The sequence below is a fragment of the Thrips palmi genome, unplaced genomic scaffold (genome assembly GCF_012932325.1).
Source record: "Thrips palmi isolate BJ-2018 unplaced genomic scaffold, TpBJ-2018v1 HiC_scaffold_2, whole genome shotgun sequence".
In the NCBI taxonomy this organism is placed as follows: domain Eukaryota; kingdom Metazoa; phylum Arthropoda; class Insecta; order Thysanoptera; family Thripidae; genus Thrips; species Thrips palmi.
In genome coordinates, this window is record NW_023144629.1 from 6,764,782 (window position 1) to 6,790,208 (window position 25,427).

Here is a 25,427-nt window from a genome sequence, read left to right on the forward strand (position 1 = left end):
AAAACTCCAAACGCGTTTTGAGCCTCAGAGTCGCTAAATAGGACTCGAACCGAACGTGGGATCCCACCGAAGGATTGCTTTTCGAACCATGGTGGGGTCGCACGTGTGGTTCGAGTCCCAGCGACTCTGGAGCTCAAAACGCGTCCGGGATTTTGACCGCCCCCTCCGGTCTTCTGGCCCACTGTGCGCCCGCCGCGCCGCCGGTTCGAGTGGCTCGAGGCAGGAGGTGCTGCCACCTAGCGGCGGCGCCGCGAACCTCGCCCCGCCGCGCCGGACGGGCTGGCCGGGCGTGGGTGGGGGCAGAGAGGGTCCGTAGCGCCGCGGCGGTGGGAGTGGGCGGCCGAGCAGAGGAGAGGAGGCAGCGCCGTCGTCGCGGTGGAGCAGGCCAAGCAGACCGATCCCGAGAGTCGTTCTCGTCGCTCTGTCTCTCTCGCACTCATGGAGCGGCCCCTGTAGGTGCGAGTGAGGCAGAGCGTCGAAAACGACTCTCAGGCCAAGCAAGCAGGCCGCCGAAACTAGCGAATTTCGCCCGCTGTCTGCTCCAGTGGCGGTTGTCCTTTCCTGCGTGGGCTTCCCCCTCCTTCCCGCCCCTGCCCCCCGCGGTGCGGCGGTGCGTCCCCCGCCCCGACGTCCAGCAGGCAAGCGGGCAGCAGCGGCGCGCGGCCCGGAGGCGGCGAACGCCCGGCGGGTAGGCAACCGTGCGGCAGCCGTGCCCGCCGCCTTGCCTACGCGCACGCACGCAGGGGACCGCAGGGCTGCAGGGGGCACGCCGCCACACTGTGCCACGCTGCGGCCGGCCGCCACCAGGCGGCGCTGCCCGCGTCATCCCGCGAGGCGCACCGCCACACCGCGGTGCGCCAGGTTGCGGCGGTGTGCATGCTAATACGACCAACGCGGGACTAACTTGGTGGCGCTGCGGCGGCGCGCCGGACGGACAGAACGGCGTAACTGCCGGCCGAACCGAGCGGAGATACGGCGGTCCTCGCGGCGCCGCTTTCAAAGGTGCGGAGGGGGAGGGGGGGCGTCACGGGCCCGGCGGTGGCGTGGCGGTGGCGGCGGCGGTTCTTGTGGCGTCACACTCCACAGATCAAGGGAAGCTGCTGAGAGTGGCTCTGTGGCGGCGGGGCGGGAGGGGCGGGGGCGGCGCGGGGAGCGGCAAGTTAGGGATGTGGCCGCTCTGCTCTGTGGAGGCATTATGTCAAAATTGGCATAACTCATCTCCGGTGGGACTGGGGATGCTGTGCTGGCTCGGGCCGACGCTGTGATTGGCCACCCCTCCCCCTTTCGGACGGGCTTTCTCGCGTCGCTTTGACGGGGCCCGTCCGAGGCCCGTTCGAGGCCGGCCTAGCGAGGGTCACACCCGGCGGCTGAAACACGCGCGGGGTTGCTGCTGTTGTAGCAGCGCGCTGTCCGCTGTTGTTCGAATTTGGCGCCAAAAAAGAGAACAGACCGCGTCAAAAAGTGAGCCGCACCCGCAGGTCACGCCCGCCCCGCCCCGCCCTTGCGTGGCGGTGACACCGGCAAGGTGGGCGCGCCGCGGCGCCGCCTCTCCCGTGGGCTCACCGTGTCAGATTTCGTTGCCAGCAGCCGCGCCCGCGCTCCCGGCCAAGGCCTTGCAGAGCCACTTTGTGGCCCCAGCGCGGCCCCGCTCGGCCCACGGGGGTGCTGACGAGGGTTAAGGGGAAGCGGGCGGCCGGGGCGGCCGGCGTGGTGGTTGGGCCCGGCCCGAGGCCCAGCGGCCTGGTGCGGCTCTGCGAGGGATGTGGCGAAAGCAGCTAATGGCGAACCCAAGCCGGAGAGGATTTAAAATGGATTTTGGTCTGCGGCGAGAGGGCGAGCGCGGCCCTTATGTTGGCTGGCTCCACGGCAACGCCTCCACGGCTCCACCTCGGCCCTGCGGACGGACGCTCTGTCTTTCTCGCACCCTTGCGGACCGCCACCGCGAGAGAGGCGGCCTGTGGGGCCCGTAATCACACGATTAGTGCGACCGCGTGCGCCACGCGTGCCCCGTGCGATATGCACGGCGGGGTGCCACGGCACTGCCACGCGGCTGTCACGCTCGCTAACGCTTGTGATTTACGCGCGGCAGCCAATAGGGGATGGGACGCCGTGTGGGTGGTCGAGGCGCCGCTTTTGGCCCCGACTGTACTCGCCACGAGTTATTTTCACCTCTCCTACACGCGGCCGTTGTTGTAAACGAGTAACGAGGGGGCGGCTATGGCAGTGTACTGCCTGACCGTGGGACTTATGATGTCATTCCGTTGAGGGGCGGTGGTGGTAGTGGTGGTAGTGGTGGTGGTGGTGGTGGTAGTGGGAGGTTCGTGCCGTTGGATTGATCCCGACTGTACTTTATTAAAATGGAGTCAGCGACTGTGAAATCATGTTTGCCACCCTCATCAGTCCTTCCCTCTACGCCCTTCGCGGCCTTCTTGTTTTCGTTGGACTTCTTCTTCCTCTCCTTCGTCTTCTTCTTCTTTTCACGCGTCCTGATGGCCACCGTCGGTCATACGTCGGCGTCCCCGACGACGTCGCTCGTCCTTGGCTGCGATTCGAACCTTGTTTTCCCGTTCTTTGCACAACACCCCCGGCCTGCCCGCCTCGCCACGGTGCGACGCCCGCCGCTGCGTCTTGCCACCACGATATATATGCAGATTTTTCGCGCCGAAAAGTTGGCAATAAGTTATCTGGCGTCCCTCGGTCATAAATCACCGTTGGCAGGCCTGGCTGTTGTTGCCGTCCCACTAGAGCTTCTCCCTCTAGGCCTGTGGGCTCCACCCAGATTGGGCCTAATAATTGCAAAGCCGATTTTGAACCGCAGAAACACCAGCATACGGACGTGCGTCAGACCTCGCAACTGGGTTTCAATCTCAGCCGTATAGAGGGCGATTTTGAACCGCAGCCACACTAGCATACGGACGTGCGTCAGGCCTCGCAACTGGGTTTCAATCTCAGCCGTGTAGAGGGTGATTTTGAACCGCAGCCACACTAGCATACGGACGTGCGTCAGGCCTCGCAACTGGGTTTCAATCTCAGCCGTGTAGAGGGTGATTTTGAACCGCAGCCACACTAGCATACGGACGTGCGTCAGGCCTCGCAACTGGGTTTCAATCTCAGCCGTGTAGAGGGTGATTTTGAACCGCAGCCACACTAGCATACGGACGTGCGTCAGGCCTCGCAACTGGGTTTCAATTACAGCCGTGTAGAGGGCGCTGCGTGCCGCGCGTCGTAACCCTGCTGGTCGTAACCCGGGCAAACAGTGACAATGGCGAGTCGTTGCGTATTGACGACAGGACACGGCGGAAGGAAATTCCAAGAAAATCTTCTTCGTCCTCCTGTTCTTCTCCTTCTCCTCCTTCTCCTTGTCCACTTCCGCATACACCGCGGCGGTCGCCCGGCGGCGCTCAGTGAACCGCGCAGACCCAATCAGCTCTCACTGCGCTGCTGCCGGCCGCGCTCCCCGAGGAGGTGAAGGAGGCCGGGGAGAAGGAGTGCCGCGAATACTGACGACGGTCCGAATACCCGAGCGCTACCATAAACCTACGAATGGGGACATTGTCTCTCGGCGTCCCAGTTCGGGCTCCTCCCTCTTCTTTTTCCTCGGGCCCCGGCTCGGCTCCGCTGGCCTGGCTCGGCTGGACTCGGGCCGGCGCTCGGCTCGGATCGGCTCGGCTCGGGGTCACGACCCCGTCGAGCGGTCGCGGCTAATCGTGTAGGCGTCTGTAAAAGGCAACCTGCACACCGCACACAGCGAAAGTCTAACCCCGATTGAACCCGCGGCAACAGCTGCTACTCGGGGGAAAACTTCAACGTGTGATCCAAAACCAACAATTTTCGTTCTGAAATTTGTCTAGTTTCAAGTTCAATATCAACACAGGTTTGTCAAAATGTTTGGTATAAAAATTTGAAATTTGTCAAAGTTACGGGACCGGCTACAAGACGCGGTCTCCGAAATTCAAGTAAACGTAATTTCCCGGTTTAAATCTGAAATTGCCAGGAAGGGACCGCTGTCATCGAACATTAGTCGGATCGGTGCCGCAATCGGTTTCGACTTGCGTGTCTTTCGATACCTCGAACTCGTGCGCCGCGTTCGAGGGCGTTGGGTACTCGATCGCCGTGCGTTCCCAGGCACCACGTCTCTGGGATCGGACGGGGGACTTCGGTTCTGACGGAAGTGGTCACCTGCAGCGCCCCGCCCCGCCACTCCCTGCGAAGGATCAAGTGACACCTTGGTCCGCGATCACCTCACAGGGGGGCCTTACTGCTCCCACCGATTGCCCGAACGACAAAGACAACAACACAACACTCACTGAGTGATATTTGCCTCCTTTCGGGGCGACCTTGATAATGTGTTGTTCCTCTTCACTGTTTGCCCGCCTCTTGTTGTTGATGAGGTTGTTGTTTTCGTACCTTGGGGACCGTCGTGGGGGAAGGGGACACGAGTCGTCATCGTCCGATTGTCATTTGTCACTCGCGGGCCGCGCAAACATAAGGGACAGTGTGATGACGTGCTATCATTATGCACACACCCACACAACGCGCACGCACACACACTCACACACACGCGCACACACACCGACGTGGCGGAATGTTCCGCAAAATAAGCGGCAGATGGATTTCCCTCGTGCGTCGGTCACAGCCCGCCCGCCGCTGCACTCTTTCGTATTATTCGCCTTTCCGCGGTAAACAAGCCGCCCTCTCTCCTCTTCAGGAGGAAAACTGGGCCGACGCCGCGACGCAAGCCAAGCGTGAGCCAGCGTGAGCGACCGCCGTGGGCCGCCACGCGCCGCCACGCGCCGCCACGCGTCCGGCAGGACGCACTCGAATTAATCAACGGGACAACAACGACCTATAGAAGGAAAATCTCTTTCTACATTTTCGTCGGGCTCATTTTTAGAAACGTTTCTGTTCAGATTATTTTATTTTCTACCGAAAACGGTGGTGGGGTGGAGGGGAAGGTACCGCACGCCTCCGGCGCTAGACAGAAACCGACAAAAAAATGTGTAAAGAATTAACAACTAACGGATCGGGCCGTCGTGCTGGCGCTGCGCGTTTCGGCCAGGTCATCGTGACAGGCGGGTCACACTGCCTCGGCGGCCTCGGCTACGCGGCTTCGGCTTCCGAAGAAACCCGAGGGTCATTCGGGAAGTAATGACGGAAATTACACGCCGTAAACAAATGGCCCTGCCAAAGGGGTTTCGGTGGCGAAACAAAAATATTCCTCCCTTTTTCGCGATGACGCGCGTGGCCACATGCCAGTGCCTTTTTTCCGCGGCCCCTTTTTAGGGTTATTCTGTGGAAATGTGCCATATGTCGTGTCCAAAAAGGAAAGGGCTGCCCAGGGTCCTGCACTCCTTATTGTCGCCTTTCTGCTGCTAATCCGGAGCCGGGTCGCGCGGGGGCGGGGCGGCTGGGGGAGAGCATTGTATATTATATCTCGGTGGGCAATCGATACAGCGTAGGGCCACTCCCCTGCCAGCCCCATTACATAACACTCAGCCCAGTAATAGAGTTATCAGTGGGCATTATGCAGGACCTTCCCTCTCTCTCTCCCTCGGGGAGCAGCCAGCGAGCAAGGGAGGATGACACACGTCTTGTCGCGTCTTCTGCGCCGCGCAGTGGGTCAAGACCGGTGGCGGCGGTCAAAGTCCCGGACGCTTTTTGACCTCCAGAGTCGCTAAAATGGGACTCGAACCGAACCAATCACCAATGCATTCGAATGGATTGCCGAAAAAGTAGACGAAATAATAATAATTTATTGTTTTTTCCGTTAACATCGAAAGGCGCACGCCAACCGTCTCGAAAAATCTCATACGCGTGTGACAGCAGGGACTGAGCGGGACTCCCAGACTCCCTCTCCGCCGCAGCAGCTGCGACTTCTTTTTGTGGTCCGACTGCCGGGTCCATCCGCGTGCTCGGACTCTCTCTGTCTCTCACACACACACACACACACACACACACACACACACACAGCGAGTCAATGAACAGTGAATAGAAACAGTGGGTGAATTGTTGGCTTCGACAAAGCGCACAGCCCCATCCGCCGTGCTCCGCTCCCCTCGCCCTCCTGACCGATGGTCAAGCAAAGCGTCCTGCTCGACACCCTTTTCACGGTGTCCCCCCCCCCCTCCATCGCCCCGGCAGACAGAGAGGACCTCCCCAATCATCAGCTGGCTCGGTGTCGCTAAAGTTCCGCGAGAGTTCCGCACGCAGTGCGTCGCTGAGTGGTGTGGTGTCTCCGGGACGTCGCTTGCTTCGTCTGGCAGACTCATTCCAAAAGTCGTTTTCGTCGCTCTGTCTCTCTCGCTCCTACACGGCACGCCCTGTGAGTGCGAGAGAGACGGAGGGACGAAAACGACTCTCGCAATGGGGCTCTCCGCTCTCGAAATGGGTGCCGAATCAGTATGCCGATTTGAAAAAAATTGATATCGATTTTCTTTCGATCTTTGTCGATCTGACGTTTGTTCGTGCGACCCAAAGGAGATTGGTCTATGTTCGAGCGACTCAAAGGACATCGATTTTAGCCTCTATTCGTGAGTCGTGTCGATATAAATGGAATCGACGCGGCAAACTCTGATCCAGAAGCGAGGAAGAGTGAGCGAATGAATGACAGCGCGCTCTATCTCGTCGTCTTCTTCTTCCCCGACACCTCTTTGAGGCACCGTCACCGCAGAGCGTCCGGTCGGCAACACTCGACACCGAGCGCTGCGCAGCGCAGCGCTGCCCGTGAGAGCGGCCCGATCTGCGCGGCAGCGCGGCCTCGGCGAGTCCACGGCCGGCAGCCCGGGCGGCGCGCTGGCCGCGTGGTCCTTCTCGAGTCCTTCTTCGCCGAGGCTCGACTTGCCGGCCGAAGGCACGCTTCAAAACCCATGAAGCGCGCTTGTGTGATTCTCAACCAAGGATGAAACCCTTTGGAATCATTATGTGGGTCGATAATCATTCAGGTGTGTATGTCCATTAGGTTGCAGCTATCCCAGTAGGAAAGGACACAGTAACAATGGAAGTAGTCCAGGACACTCAAATTGCGTACCGTAAGGGTGAGAAGGGGTTGAAGAAAAGGGGGCGGGGGGATTCTGGCAGAAATCTGCACGTCCTCGGAAGCAGGTTGTTGTGGGGCTCTCTTCTCGTCCGTCTGTCTGCCCGTGGTTTGGACGTTCCCCGCCGCCGCGTCTTGGTGCGAGTGCGAGCGAGAGGGTGGCCGTGGCCCGCGTCTTGGTGCGGGTGCGAGCGAGAGGGTCGTCACGGCGGCACGGAATCACGTCATGGCGTGGCGGAGCGTGTCTGGCGCGTCGCCCCCGCGATCTTTAACCGAGCGGGAACCAATGGGAAAAGCCGCAACGCCAGCCAGCACGGCACGCCACGCCACGGGCAGCCTCCCCTCCGCCCTGCCGCCCCAGCACGCCACGGCCGGCCCGCGCGCCCACCACCCCACCGGGCATGCGCAGCCAGGGGTGGGGGCACGCCACGGGGCTCGCGGGGCGCAACCAGGATTGCAAGCGGGGCGCAAGCAACCACGAGCAAGCAGGGTTGCGAGCGGGCTGCAAGCAAGCAGCGGGGCGTGTTCAATCGGAACACACTCCGGAACCAAGGCGAGCGGTCCGCCGCTGCAGCGGTGGCATATCATGCCAACTATTACGTCTGCCTGCCTGTCTCCATGGAGAAGCGGGCCTTGCCTGTTCGTGGAGCGAGATGCGAACCTGAGATTCACAAACAGGTGTCTCTGCATGCTGCGTATGTCGCCCATAGGACGGTCCAAGATTCGCGTCTCGAGTAGTAAGGAACCCCCTTTTTAACATGTCGCCATCTTCACTGACTCAAACATACCTGCACACAAGTGTGGCGCTTGTCCCAATTCAAAGGACCCCCTGAGATGATCTCTGCCCAACATACCCCACACTCTCCGCGAACGGCGCTGAAATAATCCCGAGTCGTCTGCATTGTGTCTAACTCTGCATGTAATTTACTGCTCAAACCGTTCGGTTTCACTGAACTCGTGTGTGTTTGTGTGTGTGAGGGAGAGAGAGCGCGCAAGCGTATGTGCAACAATGCGCAGTCGAGGGTAGTATAGAGAGAGGTGCACAGTATGGTGGGGGTCGCGCCACACCTATCACATTACCGCGCTCGCGCGCACACACACACACACTCACACAATCATGCAGTCGCTCAGTCACACACACACACTTATTAAAGAGACGTCAGCCATGATGGTGCCACGTGACTCTGTTGCCGTTTCCACTCCGCCTCCCTCGGTTGCCCCCGACGCGCTGTTCGGGGTTCGCCGCGCCTTTTTCGCGACCCGCGCGCGTCGCCCCGCGTCGCCCCGACCTTTCCCCCGCGCCCCTTCGCGCTCCGCGGACCGACGCCGCGAGAGTCGTTTTCGTCGCTCTGTCTCTCTCGCACCCGAACGGGACGCCCCGTGAGTGCGAGAGAGACGGAGCGACCACTCTCGGAATCGGTCTGCTGGCCGATCGGGCCGCGAAGCTAGCGAAGCACAGTAATAGTGAGAATAATTGCCGCCTCGCGTCCGTTGCCAAAACGAACGTGATTTATCTGGTCTGTCGCCTCGCGGCGAAGCGAGGGAAAAAAGGGGGAAAAGAGTTGTTTGCTGACTTTGCGACGTTTACTACATCAGGAGTTGCGGACGCTACATGGTGGTGAAGTCCTAAGAGGAGCGGGAAAATGAATAAAGAATGAATGAGGATGAGGAACAAATGTACGGCTGAAGTGTACATTTGTGAAAAATTGAACGACTTCAATGAACAAAGCCGAACAAAGCCGTACACACGTCCCCGGCTGTCGTTCACAATCCACGTAACAGGGCGAATTAAAACTCCGTGAGATGACTGCGTCCTGACTGCGTCCTGATCCGACACGGTGGCGATGGCGACCCGCCCCGCCCCGCCCCGCTCCTCCGCCGGGCCACCCCCTCCCCCGTCGCGCTAGGCTCCGCCCCCCGGCGCACCCCAGCGGGCTGCTGCCGCCTTACCCCGCCCAGTCAAACGCGAGACCCCGCCAGAGGCAGGCCGTCGCCGTGCGTCGTGCGTGCGTCAACGCGTGTGTGTGTGTGTGTGTGTGCGTGGCCGTCGCGGTCCTGGTGCTCGTGAAGCTGGTCGTGGTGGTGCTGCTCTGCTGGCGCCGTCGTGCGCCCTGCAGGTCCCCGTCGGACCTGGTGGTTTCTCCGCGGCGGCCGTCGGGGGCGTCCCGGGCGACGTCGCGGCCCCCGTGTCCGCCGTGGCGGTGGCTCAGGGACCGACATGCGCCGCCGGCTGGGGCCGCCAGTATGACGCCCCGCCGTCGTCCACCTCTCGCATCGAGGAGCTCCTCGCCCGGATCGCCCCGCCGGCGTCGTCGGCGGCCTCCGGGTGTGTGAACGCCGGCGGCGCGGCGGCGGCGGTGGCCGCGGCCGCAGCGGCGGCGTGCCGGGACAGCGGCCTGCCCTCGGCGTCCACGAGGCCCCCGCCGGCCGGGTCGCCGGCCTCCAGGGCGTCCGCAGGCTCGGCGGGCTCCTGCGACTCGCCGGACTCGCCCCAGGACCCCTCCATCCTAGACCCGCCCAACCTCAGCCTCTTCTCCTTCCGGCCGCCCGCCATGGACCTGTCCACGGCGTACCGGTACAACCAGAACATGATGGAGTACTACACCTGTGAGTGCCAGTGTGACGCAAGATACCCGTGGATTAACCAGCCTCTGTGTTTGTGTGTAGTGCTTGTGTGTGCGTGTGATTTGAAGCGTCGTGTTCTGCTGGGGCCACGCCCTGCGTTTGGTTCTCCCAGAAAAGTGTTTTGAAGGTTGTCGCCTCGTGCGTTTGTGATTTGCGAAGGGCTGGGTGCTGGATGATCCGCGGACCCACAAATCTACAATCGATTTGACGTCAAAATTTCGAAAATTGTGTTTCATTAAATCCAAGCTATAGTGTAGTAAAAGGACTAACGTGAGAGGTCGCCGCGGAACCGCTCTTAAACCCGAGTACAAATTCCTAAATTAAACAGAAACTGATACAGAAAGCATTTCTATTTAACAAAAAGTTTACACGAATAAAAATAATTTAGATGAATCGCTGTCCATGAATGTAAAGAACTAAGCAAGCTTCACCACTGCAGCACAGCCGATAAAAAATGTGCAGAAATGTACTTCTACCGCTTCAACTCGCGAGAAGCGGAGATCTTATTGCGATCTCCCTCCGGTCCTGTCGAATAAGTTACAGAACGATTTCGCCACAAAATTTCGATGTTAAAAGGACCACTCTATGTATTTGTGCAATTTTTTAATTGCTCTCGTTCGCAATTTTAAAGCTGCGAACTTTTTCGCACAAATTTATAAGCGGATTCGCACAAGATCATGCGAAATCGCGGACAATTTAAACGAAAAGCACGTATGCGCTAGATCGTGCAGGACCACTTACAAAAATTGTACTCAGAGGAATTTAGTGTGATCGCTGTCGATCATGTTCCACTTTCGAATCATTCTTAGTTGCTGTGCCGTTGTAAATCCCGGTCGCCTCCGACGGCGATACTCGTTGCGGCCGCAACCACTCTTTCCTTGATTGACGCGAAAATTCGACGAATTTCGGACGCCGGTGCATTGTTTGTCACAAGGCATTATTAGCGCAACACGCGGAAATTCGGCGACCTTATCGGCCAACAAATTCACTTTGCCGCTCCGCTCCTCCGTTTCACTCAGCCACTCGCGCACCCCTTGTTGTTGTTATTGTTGTTGTTGCTGCCTGTGGCAGATTGGCCGAGATAACGGTGCAGGAGACGGGGTTGAAGATGCCGGCGGTGATTGTAATGACGATGATTCGCCGCGACTGGCGGCGCAGCGTGCGTCCCCCTCTCTGTTGCTCCACTGGCAGCCCATACAGTGCAGGCACTTGCCGGTAAAAGGATTACGACGCGCACCGCACCACTCCCCGCCGGCAAAATTTTTAAACAAACAACCGCGTAAAAAAATAATTTCTTCTCTGGAAAAAGTGGGTTTTTGTTATTGTACAGCCGCTTCTACGCACGCATTCGCGAATGTTGACGCGAACGTTTTCACGAATTCGACACGAATTTGGACGCGCATTTCATGCCGATGCGATGACGGGCCAATGAGCATCATCGTCGCCCGGGGCCTGGCTGGGCTTGGCAGGGCCTGGCTCGCCGGGCTGCTGGCGATGGGGGACAAATCCAACCACTCTACAGCCACTCTGGTGTCGTAATCGGATTAGAGGTCTGGATCGCAACATATGTGGCGTCTGGCGGCCGTCTAGGGTAGGTCAGTCAGCGCCACCCCCTAATATGATGAAAACGGGCGGACGACAGCGCCAGAAATTTGACCGACTTTGTCGCCTTTGCTCTCCTGAACAAGCGAATAGGCCTTCCGAAATTCAATGGCAATTTGCAGACCAGGTACGTTTTGAAAAGTGCGTACCGTGGTATGCAAACAAAACTTCATAGAAAACAATTTTTAACCGAAAAGAGGCATGTTCAAGTTGCAAACTGTTGAAAGTAGACACGTTTGTATCGCCAAGTTCTTTGACGGCCACGATTCAATAGCGAGCCAGCCGACGTGAATTTTTCGTGCGTTTTTATTTTCCGAAAGTAGATGGCGAAGTGATCGCAGGGCGGTGGCGGCGCTGTAGGGGGAGGCGCGCGAGGGGCCGCCTGGGGCCGCCGGCCCGCCGCCCTACCCGGTCCTCGCGAGAGTGTGTTAGCGAGTCTGCTACTTGTCATGTTCTGCCACAACTCCCATAATTTGCCATGACTGTGTGGCGGAGTGCCGAGCCTCCCTTGCTGCAGTGGCGGGGGCGGCGTGGGGGCGGCGCGGGGGCGGGGAAGGGCCTGGCAGCGTCCTGGGGGCGGCGCGGCCCAGGAACGCGGAAAAGCAGACGATGGATGCCCGTGCCCTTGGCCGTGGCCGGGGAGCGTCCTGGAGAAAAGAACCAGTGACAAAAGGAAAGTTGTTGTTTGGCGGTTTGCCGTTGAAACACCGCCGAGTGCACTGTGAAAATTTTGGCTCTCACTTGATGACTATGTCAAGGCTAATTTTCCCTCTACAAGAAAGTCATCACACCATGACATTGTTGTCACGCCCATGCAATGCAATAAGCATCTGAGCTTTGATGAAAATGTTATCGACATGTCAACAATTCTGTCAAAAGGTTGCAGCAAATTTTCGAATAGTGCGAGTGGCAGTGCTTTAAGGCCAACTTAAAGATAATCCTCCCCGTTTTTTACGCGGAATTTCCTCTATCGATGCAAATGAGCCAAATGACCACATGTGCTGCCGGGTGGATTACAACACGTTAACGCCCAAGAAAAACAATCCGAGCGCGCCGGCCGCGTCGTCCGGCGACCCCACTACCCTTTGAGATGGATGGGCGGGGAGGATCCCGAGGGATGAGGGTCGGATCCCCAAGGCCGGTTTGCCCGGCAAGCGACCCCGGCCGCTCCCAGGGGAGCCCCCTGCCTCCTGCCTGCCCGCCTGCCTGCCTGCGGACCGAAAGTCGTCCTCGTCGCCCTGTCTCTCTCGCTCCCATGCGGGACGCCCCGTGTGTGCGAGCGAGACAGAGCGACGAGAACGACTCCCAGTCTGCCGGGCTCGCAGACCGAGTGGGCCGGCGAGATAGGATCGAGTACGTACGTGCAAAGATCGTCCTCGACTGCCGAAAGAGAGATCACGACGTGCCGTGGGGTGCCTTCCAATGTAGGGCCGATTGTTTCCTGGTCGATGGTCCCCCAGGAGAAGCCATGCAAAAGGTTCGAGGCCCTTGAGCCCGACTGACTCTAAGGGCTGTCCTTCGGACGGCGAGTAGTATGGGTACCCCACTGTCACGAAACGTTTTTGGCGGCGTCCCCATGTGAGTCAAAGTGTCTTTCAGAGGAGTGAATGAGTGCGAACCAGGCCCTGCTAGCGCCCCAGAAGGCAGTCGGTCTGCTCTCGGTTGTTTCGCAGATATTATTATTATTGTGCCACAGTCACCCCAATCACAACCTCGCCGCCATCATCATCATTTTCTCATCGCCTCATAGTGTGCTAGCGTGCGGGGGTAGTTGTCTGCGAAACATCGTACGTCATCCGATGACCTTTGCCCGGGCGGGGGGGGGGAGGGGGAGGGTTCGCCCCGACAAATCCATTACTGCCCCAGGACGCCACGCGCCTCGCCGCCGTCGCCGCCACCCAGGCCAGGCCAGAGCATGGCGGGCCATGGCGGGCTCGGCGACGGCACTTGGGGAGCGTCGGGGGAAAAAATGAAGTGACTTATTCGAAGCGATATCAACAAGGAGCGCGGCATTAGTGGCCAGCGTCCAAACGGCGGTCTCTCTGTCTCTCTCGCACTCGCGGGCCGCGCCGGAGGGGCGCGACAGAGACGGAGCGATGACCGGCAACACTGCGGAGCTCTACGCCCCGAACAAGACCGCCGTTCGAAACGCTTCCAGTGTGGCGGGAAAGCTGGGGCGCACCGCCTTCTCCTAGAAGCAGCTCCTGTGCCTCCAGTCCAGCGGCGGCCCGAACGGTACCGTCGTCCCCCTCGCACCCCTGCGGACCCGCGGCACGCCCCGCGAGTGAGACAGAGCGACGGGCTCGTTTTTTCGCGGTGTGCCTCCCTGCTGCTCGCGAACAAGGCCACCACGGCGGCCCGCGGTCTCTCGGCCGCTCTCGGCGCGCGGCGGCGGAGGACGCGTGCAGGAAGTCCGGGCACTACAGGGGCGGCACCAGCCGGCAGCTCTGTTGTTGTTGTTTTTGTTATTACTTTTTGTGTCATTTATCGTGCTGCAGCCACCGCAGCTCCCACACCAGCAGAGCAAGCAGGGCCACATTGCTGCGCCGCGCGTCTTTTTATATGGCGTTATGCCCGGTCGTGCATTAGGCACGCCACTGGCACGCCGCGAGGGCGCCGAAGGGAGGGAAGCCCCGCTCTGCTGCGAGGCTCTCCCGAGAACCATCAGCGAGAGCTAATTGTCTCGGGTTCGATACCACCCACTGGCCAATTTCCTGAAGCGGACTTTTTTTGTTTTTCTGAGTTTGAACCGTGCTCGCTGAAAACAAGATACCTTGTTCTGTGACGTATTTTCCCATGCAAGGTCTACTCAATTTTGCGCCTACGTGCTTTTTGCATTACGTACTTTTAGAGTGTGGCTTTTCTTAAAATTGGTGCACATTCCTGCTGAATGTCCTGAATCCGAGGGCAGGGTGTTGGAGTGTGAAGCTCGTCGGTGCGGCCCCATGACGCCGCATGGCACCGCATGGCGTGCGTATTATGGTAATGCGGCCTGTGATTGGCGTGGCTGTGCCGCGGAGCGCACTGTAGCGCACTGTAGCGCACTCTGGTGCACTGGGGTGGAACCAAGCGCGAGTCCCACTTGTTGGAGACGACCAGCACCGCACCAGAGGGCCCTAATATTTTTATTATCATTTTTTTTTCTTCCTGGACCCAAGTCAATGCGCACTGATGTGCTTACGCAATTTTTTTTCTCCTGCGCTCCCCCGCTCCTTCTTGGCGCAGTGCCTCCCCTCTCGCTCGCTACCCCACTTTCTGGCCGGGCAGCGGGGAACATCCGCTTCGAAATCCCCTCCAGATCCTTCGCTGAATCCCACCTCGATTGTCTGGATCAGCAGCGTGCTACCTGGGGAACTTGGTGTCATTGTTGTTGTTTTTGATCGCATTAGATCACGCACAGGGGTGTCAACCAGCAGCCTTGGCTACTTGTCGTTGCTGTTGTTGATCTTTGGCTCCGGAGCGTCAACCAGCAGCATGTTGCCTGGGGCATTAGTCGTCAATGTTGTTGTTTTTCATCGCATGGCGTCAACCAGCAGGTCACATGCGCGTCAACCAGCACGTTGTCATTGTTGTTGTTGCCCGCAGGTCACGGGGGCGTCAACCAGCTGGGCGGCGTGTTCGTCAACGGGCGGCCGCTCCCCGACGTGGTCCGGCAGAGGATAGTGGAGCTCGCCCACAACGGGGTGCGGCCCTGCGACATCTCGAGACAACTCAGGGTGTCTCACGGCTGTGTCTCCAAGATACTATCTAGGTGAGTCCAACACACTTTTTGTTTTTACTTTGTAAAGGCCCGGGTTCAAATCCCACTCTCGATTTTTTTTCTTTCCTTTTTGAGCCTCTTTGGCTGAACACATGCCAGGTCGTCGCATATGAATGCCCCTGGTCGTAACCGCGGACTCTTCTCCGCGTTTCCGGTCAAGCCGGGCATCGTTTGATGGACTTCCGGTCGCAGGAAAGTAGCAAAAGTCTCAATGGGCGAGGGGGAAAAAAATAAAAAGGGACAACCCGTCGATATGATGATAATAATATTTTGCAGCGATGTTTCTGTGAGCGACTACTCGGCTCGCGCACGCGGCCAGTGACAGATCACAGGCCGGCGACGAGATAAACCCATTTACCGAGCGTCGCTCGCGGAGGGAGCGGCGGGGCGGGGCGGGTGGCGGGGCGGGGCGGGGCGGGGCGGGGCGGGGCGGGGCGGGGCGGGGCGGCCGCGGTCGCGAAAACGACCGCACGCCGCGGCCCAAGCAAAGTACAACGCTGAGAAAGGGTCAAAACGCGCGGACACTACACCAGAGAATGCGGCCGGACCTGCTGCCTGCTACATCCGCGCGCCTGAATCGCAATATGAATTGCAAAAGGCGAAAAAGAAAATTCGCGGAAACAAAAGGATGTGTGTGTGTGGGCCTTGCGGCGGGCCCCGCTGGGCGTTGCGGGCTGAAATATGGGTGTTTCATTGTAATGCGGTCGGTACTGTACTTGCCCACGCACATAGGGACTCCTCGCAGGACCCCGGTCACCCTGGTCAAGCCTCCCAAGAGAGAGAGAGAGAGAGAGAGAGAGAGAGAGAGAGAGAGAGAGAGAGAGAGAGAGAGAGAGAGAGAAGGGGTGTGATTTATGCACCCTGCATATTTTGCAGATTTCTTTGCAAAAATGGAATTACTCCTCTCTCTCTCTCTCTCTCGTTGGCCGGCGGTCTCGGGGCCTTCTGTGACAGAGAAGGAGGGCGAATGTGCCTGAATCTGGGCGCCCCTGTGAGAGGGAGAGAGAGGGAAATAATAAACTTATCATGTTTATGGGTGTGGCGGCCGCTCGGCCACTTATTGTTTTTTGAATGGGGCTTCGGCGGTGGAAGCTCCGGGGGTGGCCAAGCCGGGCGGGACAGCCAGGCAGGCAGCCAGGCAGGCAGCCAGGCAGCAAGGGTTGCAGCGAGGGTACGGAAGTGGCGGTCCGTTGTGTAGCAGAGGTTCACCACGCATAAATACGCACGCGTGTACTTTGTGTCCAGTTTGCGGCGCTCCACTCCCTGTCTGTCTGTCTGTCTGTCTGTCTGTCTGTCCGTCCGTCCGTCCGTCTGTCTGTCTGCGTGCCGCCGCGGCCCTGTCGAACGCGTAACGACGGGCGGCGAGTCTTCGCCGATTCGTCTCGCTTTTACGAGTCACACTGCATTTTGTCCGTCCGCGCGGAGTGTTGCCCCGTCTAGAAAAAGAGACTGACAGAGAGACTGCCGGCGGCGGCGGCGGGATTCGAACCGCAGACCGCGACGGTGTAAACACTCCGAGATGCACAGCGACCTGCACGCCGCTCGGCCCATTCATCTTGATGTGAAGATATGTTGCGCGCATGCCGTAGATTTTGTCACAGGCGGACGGACGGGCGGACGGAGGCGCAGGCCGGCCGCACGCACCGTGACACCACGCCGTCACGGGCCATAGCGCCCATGTGTGCGCTAGGGGGGCGCCGGGGGGCCTCGCGCCACCCGCCTCGACGCCGCGCGCCCGCCGCGGGGCCCGGGTTCAAACACCCGCCCGCCGCGCCGCCGTTTCCATTTTTCGAGTGCCGTATTGGTCGGGTGCATGAGACAGGGCCGTCCTGAAATATACAGCAAAAGCTTCCCGCCGTGGCCCCACCCGGAGGGGGGAGGGGGAGGGGTACTGGCCGAGGCCACCAGGGCCACCATGGGCGGGCACCAGGGCCGAGACCACGAGGGCCCCGGACACCGCGCCGCGCACCAGGCCACCCCCGCTGGGACTGGGGGGACACCCCGGGGACACCAGGGCGGCACTTTTACAAAGGCGACACCGGCAGCTGGCGCTGGCGGCACGGCGCCTCGGCTGGCTTTGCCTGGGCTGGCTGACGGGGTGCCTTATCAGATGGGGCGGCGTCCACGGCCCATCGCCGAGCGCACACACGGCGATCGTATCGGTCTCTTCGCACCCCATCAGCGCCTCTGCCTACTGTGTGCGTGTGTGAGTGTTGGTACAGTGGTCGGAGGATTAGTGAGATGAGTGGCCACTGGTGTTGTTGGGCAAGTGAATTTGCACCACGTCCGCCGCCCTCCGCTGCACGTGCCCATTTGGCCCTGGCACGTGTGTGTGTGTGTCTATGTGTGTGTGTGTGAACACGTGGTTGTGGTCATGTAGTGAGATTAGGATTAGACAGGTGCTAAAGGCAAAATGCCGCCGTACGCGACGGACAGACTTATTAATGCGAGGAGGAGCCACGTGCTTGGGGGAAAATTACGTACGAAATGACCTGTGGAGTTATATGGCGACGAATAAGCCCCCCCCCCCGGCCAGATCCTAAATCCGCATCGCCTTGGGTCCCCCTGGGCCCTCTGCGTTGGCCGCGGTCGGACGGCCACCTACTGAGACGCGGCCAAGACGCATGGCCCTGCTCATGTAGGACATGATGTATGTCCATCTGCACCCGAAACAAAAACAAAAAAATTGGCAAGGGAAATGAATTTCTACATGAGTAAGTTGTATAGGCGGGAAGGTCGGATAGACGTTTGTGGAAATTCGGAATCAGAATGCGGTTTACTGATCGAAACAATGGGTAAGGTTAGGTTAGGGTTGGTGCTCTTCATCCAATTTTCTCTTAGAGATTGGCGACAGGAAAATTCCGTTTCTATTTTAAAACGTCATTTTTTTTTTTTTTTTTGTCGGGTGTTGGCAGCGCCGTCGTTTGCAGCGCTTCGTTCCCGGTCGTTGTTTCCCCAGCTCTTGTCGCCAGCAGACTAGATTCCGAGAGTCGTCTTCGTCGCTCTGCCTCTCTCGCGCCTACACGGGACGCCCCTCGAGTGCGAGAGAGACGGAGCGACGGAAAGCGTCGTCTCTCGGAATCGGGCAACGGCTCGTGTCGCCAGGCCCGAGTGACCCGGGCACTCGTTAGGGGCGGATGTGTGTCTCGGCCGAGCAGTGGCGAGCTCGAGCGGTGCGGAGCAGGGCGGCCAACCAACAGAACGAATTGAACCAACAGACACAGTGGGGCCGTTCTAATTGTCAGCCACCGGAACGGCGATCAAAAATGTCTGCAATGCGGTCGCGGCGTCGCGGCAGTCAGGCCGGCAGGTTGGCAGCGCCGCCAGCTCCGCCAGGGGCACCAACGCCACTGTATTATATTGTGCGGGTAACCATCTCATTCAAATGCCAAGCGGGGCAAACGCGACAATTAGATGCTACGTGGCTAACTGCGCCATGCAAATAGTCGCACCGACGCGTTGACTGTAGTGTGGTGAAATTGGTATTATTCGACATTGTAAGGTGATGGAAAATTAAGGAAGCACCTAGTCTCGCTCGAAAGGTCATTTAAGGTGAAAGAAATTTGAGGAATTTCCCGAAGTCGCTCCAATGTGCATTTCAGGTGAAAGACACTTGAAGTTCGAAAGTCACCAAGCTCCAAAGTCGCTGCAACAGTTCCTCCAAAGTGCTTGTGCGAAAAATGAAAGGACACGTCTTGCTACTAAGTCGCTGATTTACTGACTGTTTTTTTTTATTGCGCCGCGTCGACGAAGACGCGTCAGTGTCGCGCGCGTTCAGTCGGCACTTCTAAAGCGGAGGCGGCGAAGGGGGGCGGCATGGGCACCAATGGGGACCGCGGCGATGGGTCGTTTAGACAAAGCGGGGACTGTGCGACTCGTGCCGCTCAAATCTGTGTGTGTGTGTGTGAAGGGGAAGTGGTGCGATATGCCCCTCTGACATAATTAGCCCTAATGACGCGCTGAGTCGGCTCGCCACCCAGCCAGCCCAGCCACTAGTCTGCTCTTTACCCCCGGTCTCGCCGACACACAAAATCAGGTGTGAAGCCGCCCGTCTCTCTCTCTCTCTCTCTCTCTCTCTCTCTCTCTCTCTCTCTCTCTCTCTCTCTCTCTCTCTCTCTCCCGTCCACTGACTGTCCCCGTTGTGTTGCAGGTACTACGAAACGGGCAGCTTCAAGGCGGGCGTGATAGGCGGCTCCAAGCCCAAGGTGGCCACGGCGCCCGTCGTGGACTCCATCGCCAACTACAAGCGGGAGAACCCGACCATGTTCGCGTGGGAGATCCGGGACCGGCTGCTGGCCGAGGGCATCTGCTCGCAAGACAACGTCCCCTCCGTGTCCTCCATCAACAGGTGAGTGAGTGACAGCGCTTCGTACCCGCGACGAGCTTTGTGGGCGGGGCGGGGCGGGGCGGGGCGGGGCGGGGCGGGGCGGGGCGGGGCGGCGGGGCGGGGCCGGGTGGGCGCGACGCCGCCACGGCCCACTGCGGATTGGTCGGCCAACCCCCACCCCCACGGTCACGCCCAGCGCAGCACAGCGCAGCCCTGCACGGGGGTGGCTGGGCGCAGCGCCACGGCCGGACACGGCGCGAGTAGCCTTCAGACGGACAGACAGGCAGACAGACAGACGGACAGACAGACAGACGACAGACAGACAGACAGACAGACAGACAGGTTCTGACAGTGGACTGGAAATCACCACCACCACCTTGCACCACGGAGTGAGAGGCACTGGCCGTGTCGGGGTTGGTCGTGGAAGGGGCGCTTCATGGCCTCCGCGGAGTGTAGGGTTGTTCCGGCGGCCAAAAGCCAAGCCGCCAAGTTCGCCGGTGCGACGCTGTGGGCCAGAGGACCGACAAGTCATGTTCATGATGGTCCAAACGGAGTGCTGCTGCTCTTTGAACGACAGTGGTATCCCGTTTGTTCGAAAAGACAGTGGTGTAGGTGATCCATTGTTGCGACCCTTTATTGGTACCCGCCCTATTTCGAGGCTCCAACGTGTCCCGCGTTGTCCTTACCCTGATGTCCGTTCCGAAACTGGACGCAGACCTCCAAGTGCAGCAACCCTTCGTGTCGCTCGACATCTGGGTGGGCAGACCGAATTCAAGTCGCGAAATGGCCTTTCCCTTGCCGGATACAGATTGCGATATTACCCGGAATGGGTGCAGTGCCTCGCAGTGCATTGCCTTGCAGTGTGCGCAGCCACCGCGTCGCCTCACATCTGGACCGATTGTTTCTCCAGCTCATGATCGCGGTGTGAGTTTCGCGCGCCATTCAGGTTGTTGTTGTTGTTGGCGATCTCTTTTCACGCCGCGGAGGGTGCACTGCTCTTTTCCCCGCAAACAACAACAACAACCTGCTGCTGCAGCGGTTCAAATCTGTTTCCGAACGCTCGTTGCCCGGTGTCCGTGTCCGCAGTGGACTGATTCAGAGGGTCGTTTTCGTCGCTCTGTCTCTCTCGCACCTACACGGGACGCCCCGTGAGTGCGAGAGAGACAGAGCGACGAAAACGACTCTCGGAGTCAGTGTGCCGGACCGGGCTAGGTTGGCGGACACACCCCCGCCCCGCCCGGACGACGACATCGGCGGCGGGACGTCCCTCGGCTCGCCGGCCTCGCCCCAGATTGCCCTGCTCCCCTCCACTCGCATCAAACTGCCGTTTGGGGAGCAGCGCTCGCTACTTGAGGGGTGTGTTCACGCGCTCGATTTACAAAATAATAACCTCTTTATTTTATTCGCTTTTTTCGTCGCGCCGGTCGGGCGGACGGGCGGACGGTCGGGTGAATGGGCGCACAGACAGACAGACAGACAGACAGACAGACAGACAGACAGACAGACAGACAGACAGACAGACAGACAGACAGACAGACGCCGTGGCAGTGGAGGTGGCCGTCGACCGGCGTCGCGGACTCCGGGGTGACGGCGCCGCCGTCGGTTTTCAAAAGCGGCGCGGTGGAAACGCAATTCTGCGTTCTGTGTGCGTTTTCCCTTGTTTTTCCGGGGGCTAGCTAAATCAGCCGGCAGCCAGCCCGGTCGGGGAGTTTTGAGTTTGAGGGAATCGCGAATGAGGCGAGGGGCCGTGGCGGGGCGGGGCGGGGCGGGGCGGGCGGGGCGGGGCGGGTCCGCGCGGGGGGTGGTGGATTGGAGCGTTCGGCTCAAAGAGAATGCATGAATACGAGGGAAAGGGACGCCGGCGCGGCGCGGAGGCGCAGACGGAGAAAAGATTTTGGCTGAGGTGAAAAGAATTGGCTTTGCGGGATGGCGGCGAGGGGGTTCGCCGTGCTCGCCGTCGTCGTCGTGGTCCAGCCGCGGTGACTCGCCCCGCCCGCCCGCCCCGCCCCGCCCCGCCGCGCCCCCGTCCCCGCCCCGTCGCCCCCGGATCCAGCTCGGCACCACTGGAGACGGCAGCCACTGGAAAGGCCGAGGCAGCTGGTGGACAAACTTGTGCATGGTCCTCTCCAGTCGCGGGGGCGTGGGGGCGGCAGGGGCCCCTCGGGGGTGGAAGCTCCACGCGCGGGGGTGTGGGGGCGCCCGCCCCGCCCCGCCCCGCCCTGCTTTGTCGTGGTGGGGGCGGCAAGATTCTGCGGCCATGTTTCAGATACGGTCGATCTGCCCGCGTGGCAGGGCGGGCGTGGCGGCGCGCGGCGGCCCGTGGCGGCGCGGGGGCGGCGGGGGCGGCGGGGGCGGCTACAACTACTATACTCTGCGGAAACCTTGCACGGTAGTAGCGGAAGGAGGGCGGACGAAAGGGGAGAGAGAGAGAGAGGAGAGAGAGAGAGAGAGAGAGAGAGAGAGAGAGAGAGAGAGAGAGAGAGAAAGAGAGAGAGAGATAGAGCAGAGAGAGCGAGAGGAGAGAGGGCTGGGCGGTTCGTCTTATTGATCTTCTTGGCTTTTCTTGTGCGGCTCACCTCCTCCCTCTCTCTCCCTCCCCCTCCCTGGAGACGATGAGTGCGGGCTCCCAAAACATTGCCTTTCCCTTCCTCCATCTTTACGCCCTCCTTCGGCACCGCCGCGCCTCGGCCGCGCCGCCCTGCCTCCCCCAGCAGCGCAGCACCGCCGTCGTGGCTGAAAAATTGGCGCTCCCCGCCGCAATTTGGGGCCCCGACGGTCATACGCCGAGATGGTGCACTGCAAGGGGCGGCATGGGGCGAGGCGGTGCCGCCAGAGGGACTCCATTTTCCGGCGGCCGAGGCACAGTGGGCCAGAAGACCGGTGCAGGCGGCCCAAAGTCTAGACCAGTGGTTCTCAACCTTAGGGTCGCGACCCCAAGCGGGGTCGCGAAATTTTTTTAAGGGGTCGCGGCGATGCTGGGGTCGTGTTTTAGGCCGATTTTAAGCAGCCACTGCGTCTGATCCGAGGCGGGCATTTTGCTCCCTCAACGGGCAATTGGTCTTTGGACCTTCCTTTAGCATGCCTTTGTTACGGAGTGCAATTATCAGTCTTAGTTTGGGAGCAGTATTGTCTCAAAGTTGGCCGAAACGCTCAGAAATGTCTATGAAAAATCGTGTTTTGGGCCGATTTTAAGCAGCCACTGCGTCTGATCCGAGGCGGGCATTTTGCTCCCTTAACGGGCAATTGGTCTTTGGACCTTCCTTTAGCATGCCTTTGTTACGGAGTGCGATTGTCAGTCTTAGTTTGGGAGCAGTATTGTCTCAAAGTCGATCAAAACGGTCGCAAGTGTCTTTGAAAAATCGTTGTGACTATTTTGGTCAACTTTGAGACCATACTGCTCCCAAACTAAGACTGATAATCGCACTCCGTAACAAAGGCATGCTAAAGGAAGGTCCAAAGACCAATTGCCCGTTGAGGGAGCAAAATGCCCGCCTCGGATCAGACGCAGTGGCTGCTTAAAATCGGCCCAAAACACGATTTTTCATAGACATTTCTGAGCGTTTCGGCCAACTTTGAGACAATACTGCTCCCAAACTAAGACTGATAATTGCACTCCGTAACAAAGGCATGCTAAAGGAAGGTCCAAAGACCAACTGCCCGTTGAGGGAGCAAAATGCCCGCCTCGGATCAGACGCAGTGGCCGCTTAAAATCGGCCCAAAACACGATTTTTCAAAGACACTGCTGACCGTTTTGATCGACTTTGAGACAATACTGCTCCCAAACTAAGACTGATAATCGCACTCCGTAACAGAGGCATGCTAAAGGAAGGTCCAAAGACCAACTGCCCGTTGAGGGAGCAAAATGCCCGCCTCGGATCAGACGCTGTGGCTGCTTAAAATCAGCCCAAAACACGATTTTTCATAGACATTTCTGAGCGTTTTGGCCAACTTTGAGACAATACTGCTCCCAAACTAAGACTGATAATTGCACTCCGTAACAAAGGCATGCTAAAGGAAGGTCCAAAGACCAGTTGCCCGTTGAGGGAGCAAAATGCCCGCCTCGGATCAGACACCGTGGCATGTTAAAGGAGGGGTCCCGTGGGGTCGCGAAATTTTTCCTGGGGGTCGCGGAAATTTTTGGCTTCAAATTTGGGGTCGCGAGCCGAGAAAGGTTGAGAACCGCTGGTCTAGACCCTTGCAGCTCCAGAGTCGCTGAATGGGACTAGAACCGAACGTGTGACCCTGCTCTCCGAACGAGGAATCCATTGGTGGGGTCACACGTTCCGTTCGAGTCCTGTTTAGTGACTCTGGAGCTCAAAACGCGTCTAGAGTTTCGGCCGGCTCCACCGGTCGTCTGGGCGTCGCTCTGTCTCTCTCGCACCTACCTGGACCGCCTTGCGAGAGAGACGGAGCGACGAAAACGGCTCTCGGAATCAGTTTGCCCTGGGCACGCCAGCGCCTCGGCGACCTCTCCAGTCCTCTCTAATCTAATCCGCCCTAATCGAGCGTCCTGATGACCCTTTAATCGCGATGATGAAGTGCTCTCGAGAGAGAGAGAGTGGAGAGGCGAGGCCGCGCCTCCCCCTCCCCGTCAGGCTGACGGCGAGGCCAGGCGAGGCCCTCGGGGACCGGCGAACAAGTGAACATCGGGGAGTTGGCTTGTAATGATTAGTGCATCTCCGAGGGAGACGACAGCGGGGGCAGCGACCCCGTGCATATGGCACGGTATGTGTGTTATTGCTCAGTCGGTGTAAAGACCCTACTGTCGCCTTGGCGTCCCCCTGCACTAACACACACATGCCGCGCGCGCGTACCTCCCTCTCTCTCTCTCTCTCTCTCTCTCTCTCTCTCTCTCTCTCTCTCTCTCTCTCTCTCTCTCTCTCTCTCGCACACACCAACTCTGTGGCACACATTAGCGCCCTTGCAGTGCGGGCCAGTGCGGGGGTGTTAATTCTTCCCCGCCGAGAGAGTGTTGAGTGGAGGGGTCGGACGTTTCTCCTCCGGCCAACAGACTCGGGCCAAACTCCCGGGCCAACCGGAACTGCCCGGAGGCCGACGCTGGCCATGCCGCGCCCCGCCCCGCCCCGCCCCGCCCTTAAAATGCCCGGCGGCCGCCACGTTGTATACTTTTTCACCATTCGTCACACGTTTTCGCGCAAGACTCTCATTTTGAAAAACTTTGAGCAGTAGGGATGATTCTTTTCTTCTTAATTTATTTTTCAAAAGAGGGGCGGTTCAAAGTCCCTGACGCGTTTTGAGCTCCAGAGTCACTGAATGGCACTCGAACCGAACGTGTGACCCCACCAATGGAGTCCTCATTCGGATAGCAAACCATTGGTGGGGTCACACGTCCGGTTCGAGTGCCATTCAGCGACTCTGGAGCTCAAAACGCGTCTAGAGTTTTTGCCGCCGATGCCGGTCGTCTAGCCCACTGTGCGCCGTGTTGGCTCAAAGCGGCACGCGCGCTCGGAACCAACACTCAGATTATAATAAGGACGAACCGGCTACAACGACTTCATATAATAACGCTTCCATCTGATTTCTTCTCCTCTCTCTCTCTCTCGTGTGTGTGTGTGTGTGTGTGTGTGTGTGTGTGTGTGTGTGTGTGTGTGTGTGTGTGTGTGTTGCGGGGGCCGACAGTGGTAGCAGCCGGGCTTCATTCCGCGTGATTTAACCTTTTCAAATGCCACGGGGTGGGGGCGCCGCCGCCGCCGCCGGGCCGCGGTCCCGAAACGGCGCGCGCTTTCGTCGCCCCGTCTCTCTCGCACTCGCGGGGCGCACCGTAAGGGTGCGAGAGAGACAGAGCGACCGGGCTCGGAACGCAGAGTGACGACTCTGTTACATGCGGGGTGGTGCGGGCCCGACAAACCCTTCGTTTGTTTTATGTTTGCTTTCGATTGTCACTTCCTCGGACAGAGACAGGAGGACGGAAGAAAAATCGACTCGGCCCGAATGAATTGGCCGAGCCGTTTGCCTCGCGAACTCGTTCGGCTTTTGTCCCTTCCTCTTCCCCCACCAGAAAAAAAGAGTGTCGAACAAGTTTCAGAGCCACTCGCAAGACAGCAATTATTTATTTTTTT

At 59.2% G+C, this 25,427-nt stretch overlaps 1 protein-coding gene across 1 annotated transcript in view; it reads left to right on the forward strand.

Moving 5' to 3' along the window:
• The window catches only part of LOC117647446 (paired box protein Pax-2-A), a 69,249-nt gene that overhangs the window by 32,708 nt on the left and 11,114 nt on the right, over positions 1-25,427 (forward strand). The window contains 2 exon segments of the mRNA XM_034389190.1: positions 14,846-15,011; positions 19,171-19,368. Of these exon segments, the coding sequence (XP_034245081.1) occupies positions 14,846-15,011; positions 19,171-19,368 (364 nt within the window).